At 44.3% G+C, this 25,622-nt stretch overlaps 1 protein-coding gene across 3 annotated transcripts in view; it reads left to right on the top strand.

Moving 5' to 3' along the window:
• Positions 1-25,394, top strand: part of RNASET2 (ribonuclease T2) — a 206,181-nt gene extending 180,787 nt beyond the window's left edge. For all 3 annotated transcript variants that reach the window (XM_063917598.1, XM_063917596.1, XM_063917597.1), the window contains 2 exons: positions 15,985-16,059; positions 23,841-25,394. In XM_063917598.1, the coding sequence (XP_063773668.1) occupies positions 15,985-16,059; positions 23,841-24,032 (267 nt within the window). In that variant the 3' untranslated portion in view covers positions 24,033-25,394. The remainder of the gene's footprint in view (positions 1-15,984; positions 16,060-23,840) is intronic.
• The last annotated feature ends 228 nt before the right edge of the window (positions 25,395-25,622 follow it).

Here is a 25,622-nt window from a genome sequence, read left to right as displayed (position 1 = left end):
TGACAGTCCCGCTGTCGAAAAACGGCCGATTTGACGGATTTTGATTAGATTTTAAAAAATGTTTAATAAACGGTAAAAAACCCGGAAAAAAAATTGCGTGAGGTCCCCCCTCCTAAGCATAACCAGCCTCGGGCTCTTTGAGCCGGTCCTGGTTGCCAAAATCCGGGGGGGGAAATGACAGGGGATTCCCCGTATTTTAACAACCAGCACTGGGCTCTGCGCCTGGTCCTGGTGCAAAAAATACGGGGGACAAAAAGAGTAGGGGTCCCCCGTATTTTTTGTACCAGCACCGGGCTCCACTAGCTGGACAGATAATGCCACAGCCAGGGGTCACTTTTATACAGCGCCCTGCGGCCGTGGCATTAAATACCCAACTAGTCACCCCTGGCCGGGGTACCCTGGAGGAGTGGGGACCCCTTCAATCAAGGGGTCCCCCCCCAGCCACCCAAGGGCCAGGGGTGAAGCCCGAGGCTGTCCCCCCCATCCAAGGGCTGCGGATGGGGGGCTGATAGCCTTGTTGAAAATGTAAGAATATTGTTTTTTGCAGAAGAACTACAAGTCCCAGCAAGCCTCCACCGCAAGCTGGTACTTGGAGAACCACAAGTACCAGCATGCGGGGGGGAAATGGGCCCGCTGGTACCTGTAGTTCTTCTGCAAAAAAATACCCAAATAAAAACAGGACACGCACACCGTGAAAATACAACTTTATTTCACACATGCCGACACATACATACTTACCTATGTTGACACGCCGACTCTGGCCACGTCTCCAATGTCGACGAATCCGGGGTACCTGAAAATAAAATTATACTCACCTGATCCAGTGTCCGGTTCTTTTATTGTAATCCACGTACTTGGCAAAACAAAAAAACGCATTTACCCGAACCAGACGGACTGAAAGGGGTCTGTGTCCTGTTTTTATTTGGGTATTTTTTTGCAGTAGAACGACAGGTACCAGCGGGCCCATTTCCCCCCCGCATGCTGGTACTTGTGGTTCTCCAAGTACCGGCTTGCGGGGGAGGCTTGCTGGGACTTGTAGTTCTTCTGCAAAAACCAATATTCTTACATTTTCAACAAGGCTATCAGCCCCCCATTTGCATCTGGGGGGGACAGCCTCGCGCTTCACCCCTGGCCCTTGGGTGGCTGGGGGGGGGGACCCCGTGATTGAAGGGGTCCCCACTCCTCCAGGGTACCCCGGCCAGTGGTGACTAGTTGGGTATTTAATGCCACGGCCGCAGGGCACTGTATAAAAGTGACCCCTGGCTGTGGCATTATCTGTCCAGCTAGTGGAGCCCTGTGCTGGTACAAAAAATACGGGGGACCCCTACTCTTTTTGTCCCCCGTATTTTTTGCACCAGGACCAGGTGCAGAGCCCGGTGCTGGTTGTTAAAATACGGGGGATCCCCTGTCATTTCCCCCCCCGTATTTTGGCAACCAGGACCGGCTCAAAGAGCCCGAGGCTGGTTATGCTTAGGAGGGGGGACCCCACGCATTTTTTTTTCTAATTTTTACCCCATTCCATTAAAAAATCTATATATATATTTTTAAAAATATATAAATAATACTTGTGCCTCCTAAATAGACAAACCAAGTACCTAATCCCTTCTAATATAAATAGATATGCTATTACCAATAAAAAAAACACAAAAAAAACATGTTTTTAAATTTTTTTATTAGATTCCGCCAGCAAAGTGAGGCGGATTGAAAATGACGAATTTACTGTCTAAAAGCACTGTTGTCGAATTTACAATCTTCAATTGAATATACTTTTGTCAAAATGCCGCATTTGTACCATTGCAGAAATGTCGAATTTGACAAATGTCGAATTTCAAAAAGTCGAATTTGGAATGGCCGTTTTTTTGACGAAAAGTACTGAATTGCATTGTCGATTTTTTGGGGGGCGAAAATGTCCAGTTTTTCGACATTTTCGGGAATTCGACTGCAATTGCATATACCCCCATGTCTAGGGAGCGTCTGTTGCACAGCATCGATCTGACGACTCGCCTACTTACGGATCATGGGTGGATCCTAAATTTCCAGAAATCTCACCTGGAAACGACCCAACATCTTCAGTTCCTGGGAATGATACTGGATATGGTGTTTCTTCCGATGGACAAGGCCCTGGCTATATAAGCTATGGTTCGGTTAGTGCTCCGTCCTCGCAAGGTATCCATACATCTTTGCATACGCTTGCAGGGCAGGGTGGTTGATGCTTACGAGGAAATCCAGTACGGTTGATTTCATTCCCGGCCATTTCAGCTGGACAAATGGTTGGGGTCTCTCCTTCACATGCATCAGGAAGTGGCCTTATCTCCAAAAGCCCGGATTTCTCTGTTATGGTGGCTACAAGTTCCTCACCTGTTAGAAGGCAGGAATTTCAATATCCACTCATGGATTCTACTGACAACGGGTGCCAGCCTACAGGGTTGGGGAGCGGTGACCCAAGGGGCCCAGTTCCAGGCGATATGGTCCGTTCAGGAATCTACTCTGCGGATAAACATCCTGGAACTCAGGGCAGAGCCGAAACTAGGGAGGGGCTAGGGGGGCATGTGACCCTGGCGCGGGATTGGATAGGGCGCTGGGATCAGCTGCGTCTGACAGCAGAGAATCTAATGAAGAAAAATGGGATTTGTAGTCATGTGTGCTACTGCTTACACTTTATGCAGTAGCATAGAGACTACAAATCCCATGAGGCATTGCACCCTGCAGAAAGATGGCTGTCGCTGCTGGAGCTAGGGAGTCAGGGTAACGTCTAGTTTCCCTTCCTCAGCGGCAAGCCGAAAAAGTATACCAGCCGCCCGCCCGCCCTAGCTATGAATGTGGTCATGCTGCTGACCTTTCTCTGGCCCCACACAGGATTGCATTCAGCTTTCAGCCCGCTGACAGCACAGTGATGGATGGAAGCAGGACGGCACACACACACACATACTCACTGTGACTGGTGTTAACCCATGCAGCTCATTTAAACTAGTTTACTTAAGCTTATATACAGTATATTGCCCTAATCTATAATGCTGAGACAGCTCATCTTCACCACTGTGACAGCTGCAAATTTTATTTATATATATATATATATATATATATATATATATATATATATATATATATATAGCAACAATGGTGCCCGGCACTCCTGGTCCTAATTCTGTATGATTGCCTGGGTGCCCTCCAATGGTGATGTTGCGGGACGCCGGATGAGGACGGGCTACACGTGCGACGAGAATGTCCACGAGACGCCGGAAGTCCCCCGGTACCCGACAGGATTGGCGGCGCGGGCGCAGCTCCTTTTCACACACGGGTGCACAGGCTTTATAAGGTAAGATGTTTTCCACTATACACTATACACACCTTGACAAAGGGGCTGCGGGCCCCGAAACGTTGGTTTCGTGAATATGTTTTGAATACAAGCTTTGAAGTTTTTTCCACTTTAAAGACCTGGAGTGACGCCTCTTCTTTCTGAATGCTTATATATATATATATATATATATGTGCGTGTGTATGTGGCTGTGTACATATATACACACGTATGTGTGTGTGTGTGTGTGTGTGTGTGTGTGTGTGTGTATATATATATATATTTCTCTGACGTCCTTGTGGATGCTGGGGACTCCGTAAGGACCATGGGGAATAGCGGCTCCGCAGGAGACTGGGCACAGCTAAGAAAGATTTAGGACTACCTGGTGTGCACTGGCTCCTCCCACTATGACCCTCCTCCAGACTTCAGTTAGAATCCTGTGCCCGGCTGAGCTGGATGCACACTAGGGGCTCTCCTGAGCTCCTAGAGAGAAAGTATATTTTAGGTTTTTTATTTTACAGTGAGATCTGCTGGTAACAGACTCACTGCAGCGAGGGACTAAGGGGAGAAGAAGCGAACCTACCTAACTGGTGGTAGCTTGGGCTTCTTAGGCTACTGGACACCGTTCGCTCCAGAGGGATCGACCGCATGGAACCGGCCATTGGTGTTCGGTCCCGGAGCCGCGCCGCCGGCCCCCTTACAGAGCCAGAAGCAAGAAGAATCCGGAAAATCGGCGGCAGAAGACATCAGTCTTCACCAAGGTAGCGCACAGCACTGCAGCTGTGCGCCATTGCTCCTCATACACACTTCACACTCCGGCCACTGAGGGTGCAGGGCGCTGGGGGGGGGGCGCCCTGAGCAGCAATAAAAACACCTTGGCTGGCAAATATATCACAATATATAGCCCCAGAGGCTATATATGTGATAAATACCCCTGCCAGAATCCATAAAAAAGCGGGAGAAAAGTCCGCGAAAAAGGGGCAGAGCTATCTCCCTCAGCACACTGGCGCCATTTTCTCTTCACAGTGCAGCTGGAAGACAGCTCCCCAGGCTCTCCCCTGTAGTTTTCAGGCTCAAAGGGTTAAAAAGAGAGGGGGGGCACTAAATTTAGGCGCAATATTGTTTATACAAGCAGCTATTGGGGGAAAAATCACTCAGTTATAGTGTTAATCCCTGCATTATATAGCGCTCTGGTGTGTGCTGGCATACTCTCTCTCTGTCTCCCCAAAGGACTTTGTGGGGTCCTGTCCTCAGTCAGAGCATTCCCTGTGTGTGTGTGTGTGCTGTGTGTCGGTACGGCTGTGTCGACATGTCGGATGAGGAAGGTTACGTGGAGGTGGAGCAGAGGCCGATAAATGGGATGTCGTCCCCTGTGGGGCCGACACCAGAGTGGATGGATAGGTGGAAGGTATTAACCGACAATGTCAACTCCTTACAAGGCTGGATGACGTAAAACAGCTGTGGGACAGCCGGCTTCTCAGCCCGCGCCTGCCCAGGCTTCTCAAAGGCCATCAGGGGCTCAAAAAAGCGCCCGTTACCTCAGATGGCAGACACAGATATAGACACGGAGTCTGACTCCAGTGTCGACGAGGTTGAGACATATACACAATCCACTAGGAACATCCGTTACATGATCTCGGCAATGAAAAATGTGTTACGCATTTCTGACATGAACCCAAGTACCACATAAAAGGGGTTTTATTTTTGGGGAGAAAAAGCAGCCAGTGTTTTGTTCCCCCATCAGATGAATGAATGAAGTGTGTAAAGTAGCGTGGGTTCCCCCAATAAGAAACTGGTCATTTCTAAAAAGTTACTGATGGCGTACCCTTTCCCGCCAGAGGATAGGTCACGTTGGGTGATATCCCTTAGGGTGGATAAGGCGCTCACACGTTTGTCAAAAAAGGTGGCACTGCCGTCTTAAGATACGGCCACCTTGAAGGAGCCTGCTGATAAAAAACAGGAGGCTATCCTGAAGTCTGTATATACACACACTCAGGTTATATACTGAGACCTGCAATTGCCTCAGCATAAATAGTGCTGCTGCAGCGTGGTCTGATACCCTGTCAGATAATATTAATAGTAATACTCTAAGACAGGGATAATAGTTTGCTAACATAGAGCATATTAAAGACGTCGTCTTATATATAAAGGATGCACAGAGGGATATTTGCCGGCTGGCATCCAGAATAAATGCAATGTCCATTCTGCCAGTAGGTTATTAGAAACCCGGCAGTGGACAGGTGATGCTGCCTATAAAAGGCACATGGAGATTCTGCCTTATAAGGGTGAGGAATTGTTTGGGGATGGTCTCTGGGACCTCGTATCCACAGCAACAGCTGGGAAGGAAAAAATTTTACCTCAGGTTTCCTCACAGCCTAAGAAAGCACCGTATTTTCAGGTACAGTCCTTTCGGCTTCAGAAAAGCAAGCGGGTCAAAGGCGCTTCCTTTCTGCACAGAGACAAGGGAAGAAGGAAAAAGCTGCACCAGCAGCCAGTTCCCAGGGTCAAAAATCTTCCCCCGCTTCCTCTGAGTCCACCGCTTGACGTTGGGGCTCCACAGGTGGAGACAGGTGCGGTAGGGGCGCGTCTCGGGAACTTCAGGAACCAGTGGGTTTGCCCACAGGTGGATCCCTAGGTTCTGCAAATAGTATCACAGGGATACAGGCTGGAGTTCGAGGCGACTCCCCCTCGCCGTTACCTCACCTCAGCCTTGCCTGCTGCCCTCGGAGAAAGGGTAGTACTGGCGGCAATTCACAAGCTGCACTTCCAGCAGGTGAAATCAAGGTACCCCTCCTTCAAGGCCGGGGTTACTATTCCAAAATGTTGTGGTACCGAAACCAGACGGTTCGGTGAGACCCATTCTAAAATTGAAAGCCTTGAACACTTATATACGAAGGTTCAAGTTCGAAATGGAATCGCTCAGGGCGATTATTGCAAGCCTGGAGAATTTCATGGTATCACTGGACATCAAGGATGCTTACCTGCATGTCCCTATTTACCCTCTTCACCAGGAGTACCTCAAAATTGTGGTACAGGATTGTCATTACCAATTCCAGACGTTGCCGTTGGTCTGTCCCCGGCACCGAGGTATTTACCAAGGTAATGGCCGAAATAATTATCCCGTACTTGGACGATCTCCTTATAAAGGCGAGGTCCAGGGAGCAGTTGTTCGGCGGAGTAGCGCTATCTCGGGAAGTGCTACAACAGCACGGCTGGATTCTGAATATCCAAAGTCGCAGCTGGTTCCTACGACGCGTCTACTGTTCCTGAGTATGGTTCTGGACACAGAACAGGATAAAAAGGGTTTCTCCCGGAGGAGAAGTCCAAGGAGTTGTCGTCTCTAGACAGAGACCTCCTAATACGTATACAGGTGTCGGTGCATCAATGCACGCGAGCCCTGGGAAGGATGGTAGCTTCTTACGAAGAAATTCCATTCGCCAGGTCCCATACAAGGATTTTCCAGTGGGATCTGTTGGACATGTGGTCCGGGTCGCATCTTCAGATGCATCGGCGGATAACCCTGTCTCCAAGGGCCAGGGTGTCGCTGTGGTGGTGGCTGCAGAGTGCTCATCTTCTAGGGGGCCGCAGATTCGGCATACAGGACTGGGTCCTGGTGACCACGGATGCCAGCCTTCGAGGCTGGGGGGCAGTCACACAGGGAAGAAACTTCCAAGGCTATGAAAAAGTCAGGAGACTTCCCTACACATAAATATTCTGGAACTAAGGGCCATTTACAATGCCCTAAGTCAGGCTAGACCCCTGCTTCAACACCGGCCGGTGCTGATCCAGGCAGACAACATCACGGCGGTCGCTCATGTAAACGACAGGGCGGCACAAGAAGCAGGATGGCGATGGCAGAAGCCACAAGGCTTGGGCGGAAAATCTTGTGTTAGCACTGTCAGCAGTGTTCATTCCCGGAGTGGACAACTGAGAAGCAGACTTTCTCAGAAGACACGACCTCCACCCGGGAGAGTGGGGACTTCATCCAGAAGTCTTCCAAATGATTGTACACTGTTGGGAAAGGCCACAGGTGGACATGATGGCATCCCGCCTCAACTAAAAGTTACAAAGATCTCAGAGGACCCATGGCCACTGCCGCTCAGACAGGACCTGCTGCAGCAGGGGGCCTGTCTGTTCCAAGACGTACCGCGGCTGCGTTGGACGGCATGGCGGTTGAACGCCGTATCCTGAAGGAAAAGGGATTTCCGGAGGAAATTATCCCTACGCTATTTAAAGCTAGGAAAGAAGTGAACGCTAACCATTATCACCGCATATGGCGGAAATATGTTGCGTACTGTGAGGCCAGGAAGGCCCCAAAGGAGAAATTTCAGCTAGGTCGATTTCTGCACTTCCTACAGCCAGAGGTGACTATGGGCCTACAATTGGTTTCCATTAAGGTCCAGATTTCGGCTCTATCGATTTTCTTCCAAAATGGAACTGGCTTCACTGCCTGAAGTTCAGACTTTTGTTAAGGGAGGGCTGCATAGTCAGCCCCCGTTTGTGCCTCCAGTGGCACCGTGGGATCTCAACGTGGTGTTGGATTTCCTGAAGTCGCATTGGGTTGAGCCACTTAAATCCGTGGAGCTATAATACCTCACGTGGAAAGTGGTCATTCTGTGGGCCTTGGCGTCGGCCAGGCGTGTATCAGAATTGACAAAAGCCCTTATCTGTATTTTATATGGGAAAGGCGAAATTGAGGACTCGTTCCCAATTCCTTCCTAAGGTGGTATCAGTTTTTCATGTGAACCAACCTATTGTGGTGCCTGCGGCTACTTGGGACTTGGAGGATTCCAAGTTACTGGACGTAGTCAGGGCCCTGAAAAGTATATGTTTCCAGGACAGCTGGAGTCAGGAAGACTGACTCGCTATTTATCCTGTATGCACCCAACAAGCTGGGTGCTCCTGCTTCTAAGCAGACGATTGCTCGCTGGATCTGTAGCACGATTCAACTTGCACATTCTGCGGCTGGACTGCCGCACCCTAAATCTGTAAAAGCCCATTCCACGAGGAAAGTGGGCTCTTCTTGGGCGGCTGCCTGAGGGGTCTCGGCTTTACAACTTTGCCGAGCTGCTACTTGGTCAGGGGCAAACACGTTTGCAAAATTCTACAAATTTGATACCCTGGCTGAGGAGGACCTTGAGTTCTCTCATTCGGTGCTGCAGAGTCATCCGCACTCTCCCGCCCGTTTGGGAGCTTTGGTATAATCCCCATGGTCCTTACGGAGTCCCCAGCATCCACTAGGACGTCAGAGAAAATAAGATTTTACTCACCGGTAAATCTATTTCTCGTAGTCTGTAGTGGATGCTGGGCGCCCGTCCCAAGTGCGGACTGTCTGCAATACTTGTATATAGTTATTGTTAACTACAAGGGTTATTGTTGAGCCATCTTTTGAGAGGCTCTGTTGTGTTCATACTGTTAACTGGGTATATTATCACGAGTTATACGGTGTGATTGGTGTGGCTGGTATGAGTCTTACTCGGGATTCAAAATCCTTCCTTATTGTGTCAGCTCTTCCGGGCACAGTATCCTTACTGAAGTCTGGAGGAGGGTCATAGTGGGAGGAGCCAGTGCACACCAGGTAGTCCTAAATCTTTCTTAGCTGTGCCCAGTCTCCTGCGGAGCCGCTATTCCCCATGGTCCTTACGGAGTCCCCAACATCCACTACGGACTACGAGAAATAGATTTACCGGTGAGTAAAATCTTATTATATATATACATACCATGTGTGTATTACGGGGGTCTGCTGGTCTGAGGGATATCTGTTTTGTGTTTAGTTGTTTGTTTCTTATTTATTTTTTTCTATTTTATTTTATTATTAATATATATATATATATATATATATATATATAAAATTTATTATTATTATTTTTTGGGGGGCGCTTAATTTCTGTCTTGCCCCGGGTGCCGTTAGTCCTAGTTTCGGCCCTGCTCAGGGCAATTTACAATGCTCTACTGCAAGCTTCCCATCTCCTGAAGGATCAGGCAATCCAGGTCCAATCGGACAACGCCACGGCGGTGGCGTACATAAAGCGACAAGGGGGAACAAAAAGCAGAGCGGCGATGCGAGAAGTCTCAAGAATACTCATCTGGGCGGAGGCCAATGCAAGGGCCATCTGAGCCATATTCATTCCAGGAGTGGACAACTGGGCAGCGGACTTCCTCAGTCTGTTTTAAGTGTCCGTGAGTTGGTGCCATGTTGTATATGGACACAGGCGGTGGGACTTCCCCCCCCCATCCCCCTTACGATTTGCACCTGTTTTACCCTTCATGTGGTGTCCTTCAGGGGACATGGTCATAGATTATTTAGCCATTTATTTTAATTGTTTCAGTTGCAATGTCACATGATTGTGTCACATGATTCACAGCTCCTCTCAGGTTCTGGTGTTGCCATTATCACTCTTGACAGTAATTGGCTGTTCTTAGAGGTGTCTTGTAAGGAGCATTGTACCCAGCCATGACAACTGACTAGGGTTCTCAACAGGGGCATTTTAAGAAAGGAGAGGGCCCGTGTGCAGCCTCCATTGTGGGGCCCCCTCTTCCCTGGCAGTGCAGGTCTCCGAGAAAATGGTGACTGCACTTTGTTCTCATGGAAATCTCCAGTGCTCATGTGCAAATCACTGGGAAATGGCTGTGGTGGACATTTTCCAAGTGATTTGTGTCTGTAGTGCAGGGCTGCTGCCGCGGTACTCCAGAGGGGTAAGTCTAAATTATGGGTGCAGTGTGGGCCCCCCTGGTTCCAGGAACCCGTGAGCACTGCACACCTTGAACCCATTATAGAATCACCTATGGTTCTCAGTTATGTACCTTGGACAGGTGGTCCGTTAAACCTAGGTCTCATCCTTTGGGTTGCTACTCTGGATGATGGCTTCCACATTATGAGTGGACAGCCTTGGCATTAGGGCTTTCCAGGCATAAGGACACAAAGTTCTGCGGGCCTCATTTTAGCTATTCCCTTAGATAGGAGCTCTTCTTGCCAATGGTATGGGATGTTTCTTCCTTGGCTGCAGGTTGTCAGAATCCTCGGCTACAGGTGCTGGGCATTCAGTGATGGCGTGTGATATGGCTAGTGCTGAGCATTTTTTTCCCCTGAAACTGCATCTTATTTGCATTACTATGCGAATAAAATGAACAAGCAGACTTTGCTGATTAAAATGATATGCAGCATGACTATTTTCTGTGTGTGACTGCGGCTTTTTCTGCATACAAAATGCTAAATTACAGTGTTTTCTGCATATTATTGCAATCAGCAAAGTCTGCTTGTGCATCTTGCGCCTTCGTGTGACACAGCGGCGGGAGTGTGGGCACCATGCGTTCCTATGGATCGCGGGTGCGTACACAGTGCACACGCATGCAGTGGCCACACATATCGCTGCAAACATGCCACTAAGTAAACATGCTGATGACTAAGCTGGAGTAGGAGGGCTGTTTAATATGACTGCAGCAATGATGAGGGAGGACATATCTGAACAAGTTCACTGGTTCTCTGTGCACAGGGTGTCTAGGTTCCACACTTCAATCAAAGTGGTTGTCTATTTCCGTACTGGACATACTATGCGGTTGGGCCATTTACCTTGTCTGTCAGTCCCTGTTGGAATCTCTGGAAGGTGCAGGTTCTACTCACACTTCCTTTAGTACCATGTCCTGATCTTTCTGTGGGCTGGCCTAATACTGTAGGATGTGTACACCCCTTATCAGAAAATATTATCTGGGTCTCTTGCTACCTTCCCCTTCGGCATGACCTCCTGCATCAAGGGCTGTGTCTGCACCCAGATTTGTCTCATTTGACTTTGACGGCATGGTTCTTGAGTCCCATATTTTGAGATCTTGAGAGTTCACCAGGCAGGATATCCAAACCATGATTATGGCTCATAGGCCAGTCACTTCCAGAATTTATCATCGTATCTGGAAGCAGTGGTGGTTCTAACATCTGGTGGGCTGGGGGCACGGCCGCAGTCACCCCACTAGTGCCATCTAATCTGACTTTCTCTCACCTGCTGCTGCCGCTATATTCACAAACTACCAAGCCCATTAGTGAAAAGCAAGTTAGTAGTAGAGGTCATTTAGTGCTATTCTGTGCACAGAGCGAGACCCGGGAACCCATTAGAGCTACAGCCATTTGTGCAGTACATGGCGCCTGCCCGGTCCACACAGCAGACCCATATATACTGTAGGTACACAATCTCCCTCTCGCACTCTCATCAGCCATTTCCCCAGGTACAGCCTTGCGATGCGTTACAGCACCAGAGCTCTCCTGGAACTGCCTGCCAAACAGTAGATGCGATCCCTCCTTTTCTTGAAACAGGGAAGCCTGCGTTCACTCTCACTTCACTGATCAATACACTGCAATTAATGAAGCAGCAGAGGTGACACAGTTAAAACATCCTGTGTCTCTACTACCCATTCATATACCGTATGTCACAATTGTTTGGACATTTGTGCATGCTATTGAAAGGAATACAATGATTAATATGGGCTGACTGCAAACATATTTTATTTCTATTAACATTCATACAAATATTTTGTGACCATAGAGAGGGAAGCCGGCCATATCATTTGCTTGTAGCGGGCCAACACCATTGCTATGAATTCCAAGCCTTGTCTTAGTGAGTTCACGTGGTGTTGTTTACACCACTATGACGAAGACGTAGACTGAACGGGGCAGATAACACAGGTAAATCCCATGATCTAGATGAGTGCCGGACTTAGCAATAACGAAGCATAGCAATCTGCTATGAAAGAGTGGTTTTATATGATTTGAAGCATATAATTGAGATTTAACCCTCCACAGATCGTAATAAATATGGTCATGTGACCAGAGCTATGAAAAATGTTAGTGTATAAATGGCAAATAATATATTGTTGCGTTAAGTATAGTAAGCGTATAAATATCTTCCTACATGAAACTAGGTTCTGCCTCCTTTTTGGGAGATATTAAATGTTTAATTTTATAAGAATGTATTGCTAATTGTGAACAACTGCTAATCAACAGCCATATTGGGGAGGGTATACAATGTGTGACCTCTGGGAATCCTTTGATAAAGCTGCAGGTTAATGCCAGTGAAACACATTTAGTGGGCTACAATACCTTGACCCAAGAAGACTGGATCTACGGTGGACTGTTTAATCTATCTGGAATAACCATCTACAACTAACGGGGGACATTCATGCTGATTGGACTTGTACCTGATAAAGAAAACCGGATTCACCAGCATGGTCTGGTAATATATCATATGAACTGGACATTTCTCCGTACAATTGTGGCATTTTCCAATTGCATTGAAGCTAGATACAGGAATGGACTAAGGGCCCGATTCAGACCTGATCGCTGCTGTGCGTTTTCACACAGTGGGCGAGTATCGATTGACCGCAATGCGCACGCACATCACCAAACAACAACAGGCATCACCAAACAGCGACAAGCTGGTGCGAAAACTTCGATCGCACAGACATTCGCAAGCTGATTGACTGGAAGAGGCCGTTTGTGGGGGGTAACTTGCCGTTTTCTGGGAGTGTCAGGAAAAACGCGTTCCCAAGCATTTTTAGGGAGGGTGTGTGACGTCGGCTCCGGACCCGATCAGCCTGTTCTTTTCTGTAGGAGTAAGTCCTGGGCTGCGCACAGACTGCACACACTGGAAATTTTCGCACGGCGTACACATGTGATCGCACACTTGCACTGGGCAAATTTACACTCCCCTTGGTCGGCGACTATCTGAACGCAGGACAACAAAATTAGCAGCACAGCGACCAGGTCTGAATCACCCCCTAAAATACAGTATCTAAGATAGAAACGCTCAAAAGAATTTGGTCTAATAACAGTACGTATATGAGGGTAAATGGGGTGTGCGATGTGATATATTATTTTTTTATCTTTGAACATACTGTTTATGTGTTTTTTTTGTAATAAGGAATAAATATACCATTTGACAGATTCTTTATATGAAGCTTATTAATATGCCCTCATGTGGTGTAGGGCATAGAGGGGTCAGTAAAAATACCAATCCCAAGTACTTAGACCCTCATTCCGACCTGATCGCTGGCAGGCTACTTTTAGCACTGCTGCTATCAGGTCGTCGCCGCCTGCAGGAGAGGGGGGATTCACTGTACAGGGTTGCGCTCGCTTTGTGCAGTTTCTGCACAGCTCAGGACTTACCTGCTGCAATGAACTTGTCCAGAGCTGACGTCAGGAACCCTCCCTGGAAACGGCTGGACACGCCTGCGTTCGCCTGGACGCGCCTTCAAAACGGTGAGTTGACACCCCTCCCCGCCGGCCTCTTCCTGTCTATCTTCTAGCGTTCGCCGATGCGAACGCTTTCTTCGTCCAATTCGCTGCTGCCCAGCGTCGGCCGTCTCCGGGCAACGGCGCGCCTGCGCATTGCGGCCCGCACGCAGGCGCATGACATATCCGATCGCACGGCTGCCAAAAACTGCAGCGTGCGATCGGGTAGGAATGACCCCCTTAGTACACTATTAATGAATTACTGTAAAAAGAAAAATGCATGAAAAAGTGTACTCTTATCTGGGTAGCCTGCCTGATTTTACAATGCTAAAATGCGCCCTGCTGTTATTGAGGCACTCCGCTGAAACCACCTACTAGGTGCTATCACCGTCCACGGGCCACAGTATCTCTCTGGGGGAAAATGTTGCTGTTTAACACTCGCCGCGTATGCACTTGTCATCTACTCAGCGTGAATAAAGCTTGGTGACAGGCCAGCATCTCCATGTTAGACATGACCCCCTAGAGTGATAAACAGGGGGCGTGTCACAAACCTGTGCCATCTGCGTTTCTTTCAGGGACGTTTGGCCCCATCAAGAGGTACAGATGTTTCTTCATGCTGTGCTTAGTATTCATCCTCCATACATACCTTCTATCCCTTCATGGGATCTGAATTTGGTATTAGAGGCTCTTCAGTGGCCTTCTTTTGAGCCTCTTGAGATCTAATTGTGGTATGTTACATGGAAGATGATTTTTTTTCAGTCCAGTGCATCTGCTAGATATATCTTAGAATTGCCAGCCTTATCTTGAAAGGCTCTCTTTGTTATACTTAACTGTAACAGGGTGGGTTTTTTTTTTTGCTAAAACTTTTTTTTTTTCTTTACCAAAGGTGGTTTTGAAATTTCATCTGAACCAAGCTAATATTCTCCTGGCTTTTTCAGGGACAGCTTCATCCTCTTCTACGAGTTTGTCTTTTGGATGTTGTCCAGGCGTTACATTTTTATATAGACTGTACTCCCTCAATCAAGTGTAAGGTTTTCTATTGGTATTGGGGGATGCGCCAAAGAGAGGTTGGCCGGCTTCCAAGTGTTTCATTGCGAGATGGATTACCTCTGCTGTTCACCAGGTTTATCTCTTCAGATAAGCCTGTCCCAGCTTTACCCCGGGCTCATACTACTCATGCGGTTGAATCTTCTTGGACGGTTTGCTGCGGAGCCTCAGTTGAGCAGTTCTGCAGAGCAGCAACCTGGGCCTCTGTTCACACCTTTACTATTTCCAGTTACGCTAGCTTGGGTATAAAGCTTTACATGTGGCTTTGAAAGACGGCACACTTCCTTGTCAGGCTTGCTTTGTGAGTTTCCATAGTAGAGACTAGAGTGACCCCCAGATAGGATGTAAGAGAATATTAAATTGTTTTTCTATGTTCAATTTGGTCCTTATTGCATAGTTATGGTTGTTATTCCTCCATATGGCTTGGTGACATAAAAAACTGAGGTTAGATGTAGGAAAGAGGGCTTAAACAGGCTGGAAGGGTGGGCTGAGGTTTTAAACTTTTAGTGCCTGTACTCCTGTGCCAACCCACTAGCCCATAATCAAGACTAGAGTGTTCCCCAGATAGATAACAGGATGGGATTTTACGGGGAGTGTAAAATCCGTCTCAGTCCATGCTGGGATGTGTAGTTCCACAACAGCCGTTGAGCCCCCCTGCAGTAGTGGAACATTACAAGTTTTCCTGTGCACCTCTAAGGACTGTGACAGAAAAATCTGTGATATTTGTGACTGCAAGTTGAGGGGGAAATGGTCTGAATGCAGGCAAGTCGCAGCCACTTATGTATTTGAAGGGCCCTCATTGCCTTGTTGACTACATCTATGTTATATTAGTTCTGCTGAGGATAATTAAGATATCTTATTGTGCCTTAATACACTGTAAATTGATATGACCAAAGACATACCTCACAACATCTGGAGATGACAAAGTGGGACTACCTAGTGCGGGAAGCCGCCCGTGACCTAAAAGGGGGTGTGGCCTATAGAAAAGGAAGTGTAGCTTCATGGGAGTGCCGTGATTACGAGCCACATCCCCGTTTTCTGTCACTGTGGGGGCATGCCCAGTGCTCTGTGAGCTGCTGGCATGCCCCAGGCCCTCTGTCTCCTATGAAAAGATGCCGCGCACAGCTAAGCAGGGTAGCGAGTGACAGGAGCCCCGCAACTGCCCCTCCCCAACCACCATCACCGCAGGAACTGTCCTACGAAAATTGGTACAGTTGAGAGGTATGCCAAAGATGATGATCTGCAAATCTCCTGTTAAACTTATGCAGGAAATACATTGCTGTAGGTATGAAACTAAGTTATCAATGATATTATTTAACAAGTCAAAGTGAGCATTAAGCTGGAAATTCCATTAACAAGATTACACAATTTATGCAAAGTATTTCAATAACATAATGGGTTAATGTTTTTTTTAAATATATTTTAGATGAAAGAGATTGAAGATGCAATTGTGAATGTATATGGAGTAGTGCCAAAAATTCAGTGTCTTCCTCCGCAGCAGGTAACCTTTTATATTAAGTTGGTAATAAATATATGATTTTGTTTCCAGGGTTTTGCAGTTAATAGTGTTCCTTTTTATATAGGTTTTCTGTTTATAGACCATTTTTCTTGCTGAAAGAAATAACTGTAATGCCTTTCTGTTTCTTCCCTCTATTTTGTCTGCTAAGCTGCATTACTTTAAAACCCTTATTAAAGGGACACTCTTATAAATATACAAATGTAATATTCTAATGTAATACTCCACCTGACGTCACAGCGTTAGCATTGTGTGAATTGCCAACCTGCTGATAGTTTGTTATACCAGAGAGTGAGTAGCAGGACTGGACTGCAGTGCTTCCAGCCTTTTCTGATGGATAATTAGCACATCTGTTCCTGCAAGAACCAAGGTAATTCTGTAACATCTTTTCACACCTTCCTAGTCTCGTTTTTTAAGAAAAAGACATTGGTCCTGATTCACTTACTATGCAATTGCGCAAATATGCTAATATGCTATATAATATACAGGCGCCCACCTCTGGTATCTACTTTCAGTAGCAATTATAAAGTTAAATTATATAATAATAGCGTATACAAAGATCATAGCAGCATATAATATATATGCTATCTTGATGCAATGAATGCAACTTAACACCAACATTCATTTTTATGCAGTGTTGCAGCAAATTTTCTAATGTCTTCAGCATATTTAAAATGTCTCTAAATTATCATGGATAAATATACAGCATTCCTTAATTTTAAGTGCACCAATCCATTCTCTGATGGTCAACATGAACTGTAATACCACTCTGTTTTGTAACGCAACTATTTGAATAATAGAGAACTCAAAACTGATATTCTGTCTTGTGCAGTTATATTTCTGATGCTTTCCAATATCACAGATTACCATTGTAGAGGTAAATTGGTTCTGTAAGCATACTCTGAATCTATAACCCTTGTTCCCAGGGGATGATATATTTGTCAAAATTCCAGCTTTTTCCAGAAGAAAAGTTTGTGTCTGGTAGCAGGATGATCTACCCCAGCTGTGGGCAATTTTAGTATGTTGTCAAGGGCCGCACACAAAATATGATAGATTACCAATACCTAGCAATAAAATTGTAATTGTATGGAGTGTTTACAGTATTCATGACATAAAGTATATATAGACACCTCATGTGTACACTCCTGCACCTGTACGGAAAAGAGCAGACACAGGGGTATAGTCCTCACTTCCCAGTCCAGGCCATCATCTGTATCTCCCTCCGCTCTTCTCATGCTGCTACCAGACTTTCTCTCAGCTTTCTAAAGTCTCCCTACAATACAAACTCTGAATCCTGCAGGTAATCAATGCATGCACAGTGTTTCTCTACCGATGATCTTGGGAAGGGTTGCAGCAGCCCATCAAGAGAAAAGTGTGAGCGGGGTAATTCCCAGTGATGTCATCCGGGCCGTGCTGGAGCGATTTCGATTATAACTAATGTAAAGGATCTAGTTGGAGGAGGAAAGAAGACTTAGATGGTGGGCTGCATACAGCCTGTAGGCCGTATTTTGGCCATCACTGATATATCCTGAATTACAATTAATCTGTCGGTCTTTGTGTAATCAACAGACTACTGTAGGTGTGCTACCTAAAAAGTCAGTTAAAAATGATTGGAGTAGCATGTTCATTTTAGGCCCTTGTAAGTGCATTTATTATTCTACCCATTATGGGCAGATCTGATGTGTAACAAACCTACTTTTACTCTACTTTATATGCTATTCTTCATGCTGTTAGTTTACATCATTTCATGTAGCAAGACATATATTTTGTGACTGCTCTTCTAAGATTGTTTCTGTGTTTTTTTGTTATGAGTAGACAGAACTAGTGTAAGCCTTGTATCAATGTGGTGCTTAAACTATTCCTAATTACTAGACCAGAGAAAGAATAGCCTCAAATATGTCTACTTCATTCTACATCGGTGGCTCGCTTTTAGATTCTGTATCATTTATCGACAGTTGTGATAGGGATTTCTATAAGAGGGTAGCATCACTGGAGATAAAGTATCAGAAGTGAGATATGGTTATCGGGTTGGGTACGAAATACTAGCAATACTTTGCCCTATCCTTACCCCCAGTCCCTACCCTAACCCGCCTCTCCCACAGCCTAACAACAACAACAACCACTTCCTCCCACAGCCTAACCCTAACCCTCCCCTTCAGCAGCCTAACTTCAGCCCCACTACTTACCTTGGGGATATGTCGGGATTGTGACTGTTGGGATCCCGCTATCGCTCTCCTGACAGTCTAGATTCTGACTGCCTGTATACTAACTGCATCCTGTGGTTATCAGATAGTGGTAATAGCACAGGAAAAGAAGTATTTTGACATGTATGAATGGACTTTGAGGAAGAGAGTGTCCTCTGTTTTGAACATTTTGAGCTTTCAAGGGTAATACAACAGCGGGCTTGGGAGACTGAGGAAATTGTATTGGTGAGGGTGATTTGTGGAGGTGATGGGAACTTTGGGTGAGCACTATATTGGACTTGTTGAGCTTTACATAAAGTGGGATATCCTTGTGGACATAGCAGAAATGTGATTACACAAAATAATACAGTGGTAGAAAGAGCCTAAAGAGGTGTTGGTAGCACCATTAACAGAGTTACTATTGACCTAATAAAGACCTAATTGCGCCTCTGTAAATTTGCAGAGGTCTGCGATCAGATAGTCCGTGCCCATAGAGAATGAAAACCTGCCCCGTCCAAGTGTATGAATGCATGCGTACACCTTGCGAAAACTTCGCCAGACAGCTGCAAATCACTCACCACTGAATGATTTTTCTGGTCCTGGCAGTCTGCGTAGCCCCGGACTTACTTCTACAGTGTGATAGACTCAGGCTGTTCGGGGCCAGAGCTGATGTCACACACCCTCCCAGAAAACGCTTGGGAATGCCTGAGTTTTTCCTGACACTCCCAGAAAACGCCCAGGTACCACCCCAAAATTTTTGCACTATTCTGTCGCTGTTTGGGCTCACGCCTGCGCGTTGAGATGCATGCGTGGTCATTCGATAGTTGGCCGCTATGCGATTTTATGCGATCAGGTCTGCATTAGGCCCTATATTCAAACAGTCTCTAGCTACAGGAGTAATTCCAAAGAATGAATTTAGTCCTACTGTACTTCACCAAAGTGGAAGCAAGGAAGAGGCAAACCAGTGAGCCTTTCATCAGTAGTAGGGAAATTGATGGAAACATTTTTAAAAGAAAGAGTTGTAGAATATCTCAAATCCAGCAATTTACAGTATCTCAAACAGCATGGATTTACTGAAGGTAGATCATGTCAACCAAATCTTATTGACTTTTTTTTGACTGGGTGACTAAAGTAGTAGATCAAGATAGCTCAAGGAATGGTTGTAGATGTAGCTTATCTAGATTTTAGTAAGGTTTCTGGCACTGTCCCACATCGCAGATTGTTAAATAAACTTGAAAGTTTAGGAATGGATTCTAAGATTATTGAATGGATAAGATCTTGGTTGCAGGATAGAAAACAGAGAGTTGTAGTAAGTGGAGTGCATTCACGGTAATAAAAGGTTACCAGTGGAGTACCCCAGGGATCTGTACTTGGACTTGTGATTTTTAATATCTTTATTAGTGACATTGCCAATGGTATTTAAGGTAAAGTATGCCTTTTTGCAGATGACACAAAGGGTAGACAAGCAAGGGGTAAAACAAATGATTGATGATCTAGGTCAGGCATGTCCAAACTGCGGCCTTCCAGCTGTTGAGAAACTACACATCCCAGCGTGCCCTGACACAGCTTTGGCATTCTTTGACAGCAAAACTGTGTCAGGGCATGCTGGGATATGTAGTTTCACAACAGCTGGAGGGCCGCAATTTGGACATGCCTGATCTAGGTAGACTAGAGGAATTTTCAAGAGCGTATCCACTACAGTTTAATGCCAAAAAAAGCAAACTTATGCACTTGGGTCTCAAAAATCCAAAGGCTATATGTACTACAGTATTAACAGTACGGTCTCAAAAATCCAAAGGCTATATGTACTACAGTATTAACAGTACTATAATGGAAACTACTGAGGAGAAAAGGAATCTAAGTGTAATTATTTCAGGTGACTTAAAGATAGGTAAGCAGTGTAATAAAGCAATGGGAAAAGCAAGTTTGATGCTTGGCTGCATAGGGAGAGCAGAAAGAAAAAAGTATTAATGCCACTGTATAGGTCATTGGTACAGTCTCATGTAGAATACTTAGTTCTGGAGGCCATGGGGGTAATGTAATAGGGTGTGAGAATCAGAAAGTGAGAGATTTTGTGAGAGTTCTCCTGTTTTGTTTTTTTTGTTTTTTTTAAGTGGCAATCATTTATGAGGCAAGAGCAACCTGGCTTTGCCATGTAAATGATTGTTACATTAGGAAAACAGGACAACTCTCACAAAATCTCTCACTTTCTGATTCTCGCACCCTATTGCATTCCTCTCATATCTCCAGAAGGATAATACACTAGAGACTGAACAAAGTGTATGGCCTTCATCACATAACTTTCCTGGAAAAACTAAAATATCTTAATGTGTGTACAGTAGTTTGGAGCAGAGAGTTAAAGAGGGGAAATAATAGAAACTTTCAAATGTATCAAGGACTTTAACAAGGTACCGGAGGGAGAAGTTCTTCAAAGGAAGAGAAGTATTAGCACACAAGGACATGCACTGAAACTGGAGGGGGAAATTTGAGGAAAACTTACTTCACAGAAAAGGTAGTGGACAAGTGGTAGTATAGCTCCCATCAGAGGTGGTAGAGGCTAATCCAGTAGAGCAATTTAAACATGCATGGTATAGACCTAAAGATCTCCTTACAAAGAAATAAGGATCAAATAGGGTTTGAGGTAACAATATGGTTAAAAAAGGGGCAGACTAGATGGACCAAGGGTTTCTCATCTGCCATCAAATCTATGCAACAATAACAGGACTATGCGGGATCTGGATAGATATTGGTAGTGGAGGGCAGGATGTACCAGACAATATACTGAAGGAGCTGTTGCATATTTAGTTATTTGCCCTTTATCTTGCTATCAGTAGAAGGTGTCCAAAGGTGTTGAAAGCAGCAGAGAGGTCCAGGTTAATGTTTGCTGTAAGGAAATCATTGATCCGTTTTGTGAGAGCAGTCTCAGTGGCATGTTGCTGGTTAAAGCATGATAGAAGAATTGAGAAGGAAGTAAAAGGAAAAAAGGCTAATTAAGCTTAAACAATTTGGAAGCAGAGGGGAGGAGATAACTTAGATGCTAGTTTGAGAGAGAGGCTGGGTCAAGAGCTGATTTATTATAGCAATAATGAGATTTGATTGCTTTGGTTTGTTTGTAAATGTGCCTGGCAGCTGCTACTGCTTCAAACCAAGGCTGGGCAGATGGAACGCCAAGCCTTCAGACTCTGTATTTCTGCTTTTCGTCTCTGGCTCAGACACCTTCAAATATGAAAAAGGGGTCACGAGACGACTCACATCACATGCGAGTCATCCTAATGTATGGCCATCATTTACCTACACACCATAAAAAGGTAACCTTGCCAAAGTTAGCCACTTAGTGACTCCCCTGCCTACTTTAGATAACATGTTTGAAAGCATGAAAATATAACCTGTATGTTTGCATTTCTTGACTGTATAAGAGAAAAGAATGTGTTTTATGTAGGATGAGTTGAAGTATCACAGTAGATGATGCAGCAGATTATAGCTTCAGTAAACCCTGCATCACCCTTACTAATATTCCCACAAGCTGCATACAGTTGCTTCCTGGTACATACCGCTCCATGCTTTATGATAGTAATTTTTAGCTTTGTGTTGTTAATGGCATAACCTGAATGGGCATAGCAGGCATTATCATTTAATCATACAGGGGTATATTCAATTGCTGTCTGGTCCTTTCCGACGGAAAGGACCCGACAGCTCTCTATTTAATGCCGGGCCAAACCCGACAGGTTTATCCCATTCCCGACAGTGTCAATCCGACGACTTTTTTTTTTTTTTAAAGTCGGATTTACATTGTCGGAAACTGGGTTAAAACCTGTCTGGTACCTTTATGGAAGGATGTTGTTCGACTTCTCTCGCTTCTATTCGCTATTCCATTCCCCCTGGACCCTAAATACTTCCTACTACTTCTAGATCTCCCGACTTTAGCTAAACACCAGAACAAGTTATTACGTCATGTAGCTACTGCTACGACATGTAGGCCTGGAGGTTGCCATCCCCACCATCCATGCAATCCGTTATCGCCTACATTTGGTACGTCTATAAGATGGAATATATGACCAGTCTCATTAGGCAATCTGCCAGGGCATTTGATAGAGTATGGACACCCTGGCTCGCTTCTCAAAATGCCCCCTCCTTATTCTGTAGCTAATTAAGTTATGTACCCTCTTTTTTGTGTCGGCTGCCCGGACCCCGCCTCTTGGACCCCTCCTCCACTTCTCTTTATCCCCTCTCTTTGTCCTCAATCTTGTTCCTTTTTCTTCCTGTATCTTTTCTTCCCGCTCTCCCACTCCCCTAGGCTGGTTGGCCACACCGTAGGCCTAGAGGACTCTCTCTTCTCTTGCTATACTTCTGTCATCTCGCTTAAAAAAAACAAAAATAGAGTTACTCACTTGATTGTTATATTGTTTCTTTGTTGCGTATATTTATATGCTATAATGTTTCTTTTATGTTCCTATGAAACGTACCGATTTTGTTTATTGCTGTAAATCGCCCAATAAAACTTTTCGAAAAAAAAAAAAAACATGTCTGGTTTGTCCCTGCGTGTATTCCGACAAGTCGGAATTCCCTGCTTGTCGGAAAAAATTAGGCTGGATTGAATAGGTTGGAACCCCTTCCGACCTATTCCAGTCGGAAACTGCCTTCTTTCCGACAAGACGGCAGTTTCCGACTCTAATTGAATATACCCCATAGAGGTAAAGTTCTTTTCACAGACTGTACGGTGTTGGAACAGTACAAAGCTGTAGCGACCGTTCTTTAGGGTTCCTTTCATATGGCTTTATACAACACAATGTCAGTAACCCCCCCCCCCTCAACATACACACTTATTTCTGCACACCATAAAAAAAATAACCTTGCAAAGTTATCTACTTTGCAAATGAGAAGTGATAGTGTGATGGTTCTTCATCATCATTGTGTAGAGTGAACATATGTTTGTTTATTATAAAACAATGTCAACTGTATTGAAAGCAATGCATTGCTATCCATTTACAATATTTTCAGTATTTTTTCAGTAACTTCAAACCAGTTTACATTCGAAATAATATTTCAAAGGATGCAATTTAGTTCCTAGAAAAAACATTCATATTAAGTGACAACAATGGATACACTGTAGGGGGGTTTATTATAATATGCCGGCAGTCGGGATGCCAGCAGTCAGAATACCGGCTCCCTTAACCCCCTCGGAGTGCAGCCTAGCCCTAACCCTGCCCCCGCAGCCTAAACCTAAAGTCTTACCTGCCCAGCGCGGCGGTGTCTGTTCATTTGGGATCTTGAGTGTCGGGTTTCCGGCGCCGGGCTGGGGACTCTATTGAAGATGCCGGTGTCAGCATTCCGCATACCATTGTAGGGGTTGAGGCTAAGAACTTATAGAACTGATTTTGAAAATTTCACTCACTGATTTTGAGAATCTTACTTAGCTGCACGGATTACAGCAATACATGACATATTTAACATTAAAAAAAGACATCCTTACTTAACAAGTTAAGCCAATGTACAGTAGATGGTGTGTACTGTATGTGTATCATGAATTAGATTACATTTTAAGCACACTGTTCTAATTAAAAATGTTTTTTTTTTCTCCCTTAGGGTGGAGATCCACAAATTCTTGGACAAATTGAAATTTGTTTTTCAAAAGACTTTAAGTTGATAAACTGTACAGAAACCTCAGATGAGGTTTTGATGACTGAAGATGAGCCACAAATAAATTGGAAAGCCTATCATGAAGAATTACATGTTTGTGACAATCACATTAACACTTTCTATCCACCTGTACAATAATTATTTGGTAGTCCACATAGCAATACAAAAATGAAAGCATATTTTAATATTGGTTCCATAACTAATAAATTAACAAGTTAAAAATTAAATGTCCGCAAATAGAAATTTAGTAGCACTTGTATAACATATCATATGTATTCCCTCCTTCATACAGTTTTACACCCAATTTTTCAATTATTCTTTAGTATCCCTAGATGCTAAATTCTCTTATTTCAGAAAATGGTGACATTAGAGGTTATATACAGGATGTCCCATGCCTTGAACTCATAGATACAATATTTATTTGAACAAGAGAGAAAGTACAGGTTGAGTATCCCTTATCCAAAATTCCAAAAGGAAATTCAGAATTTTTTTGAGCACCAACTAAGATAGTGATACCTTTGCTCTCTGTTTAATGTACAAAAACTCTGTTCCATGCGCAATATTGTTTAAAATTACATACAGGCTATGTATCTAAGGTATATATAAAACATAAATTAATTTTATGTTTGCTTGGGTTCCATCCCTAAGAGATCTCATGATGTATATGTAAAGTATCATTTATCGGAAATGCTTGGGACCAGTAGTAGTATTGGTAGAATTGAGTATCTTTAGTTAGTTCATTAAAATAGTATTAAAAAAAAATAAGTGCTCAAAAGAGAAAAGTGTTTTTAAAAGGAAAAGGTTTTATCCATGTATCATTTAATCTCTTATTTTTAAAAGTAGGACATTTTAGTTGCACTATTATATATCTTTCCTTTTTGTCTCTTCCAGAAATAATATTACACAGCAGTTTGCTGACATGAGTTTGACTTAAGTTACTGCTTGTAAAAGTTTTTCTTATCTACCAGTTTTAATTAGTAGTTAATCAAATGGAATTTAAATACATATAAACATATTACCTCCAATGCTCCACAACCAAGAACTTACATTTTATGTTTGAACAAATGCCTATTTCTATTGTAATTCTGATGAGTGATGCTGCTCTTTTTAATGAGAAGAAATAATACATTTGAAATGTTTTAGACGTAGAAATGTGATTTTCTAGATGAAGATTTTTGTGTAATTCAGGGGCCCAAGTCACATGCTTTCTCTAACACACAAGTTAAAACAGGTACTATATTTGAAATGTTTGCTATTGCTTCTTGCTTACTGTCTTGGCTATTGCAGCATTATCTTTGGAGCTTTAAATTTCATATATGCACCCTAATAACTACAGTACATGATAATTAATAATCTCTAATAGACTGTCATATGTTTCTTTTAGTAATATAAACAATACTACAAGTGACTTTAGAAAATTATAGTATTTTAATGTTTATGATTTGAGCTACTGTAAATTGTTGTAATTTGGCAGTGGAAATTAAAAGGAGTACTCATAAATATGTTTCTTTTGTATTTTTACTGTCCTATTTTCACTGGATACAAAAATAAAGTTAATCTAACCAGTTGGTTAGAACAAAGAATAACATATGCAAGTTATCATTTATTCTGATGGCTAATATTACTTTCTCTTACGTCCCAGAGGATGCTGGGGACTCCGTAAGGACCATGGGGTATAGACAGTCCGTCATGGGGTATAGACAGTCCGCAGGAGTCATGGGCACTATA

This window comes from Pseudophryne corroboree, chromosome 4 (genome assembly GCF_028390025.1).
Source record: "Pseudophryne corroboree isolate aPseCor3 chromosome 4, aPseCor3.hap2, whole genome shotgun sequence".
Classification (NCBI taxonomy): domain Eukaryota; kingdom Metazoa; phylum Chordata; class Amphibia; order Anura; family Myobatrachidae; genus Pseudophryne; species Pseudophryne corroboree.
This window is presented reverse-complemented; position numbering and strand designations above follow the sequence as displayed.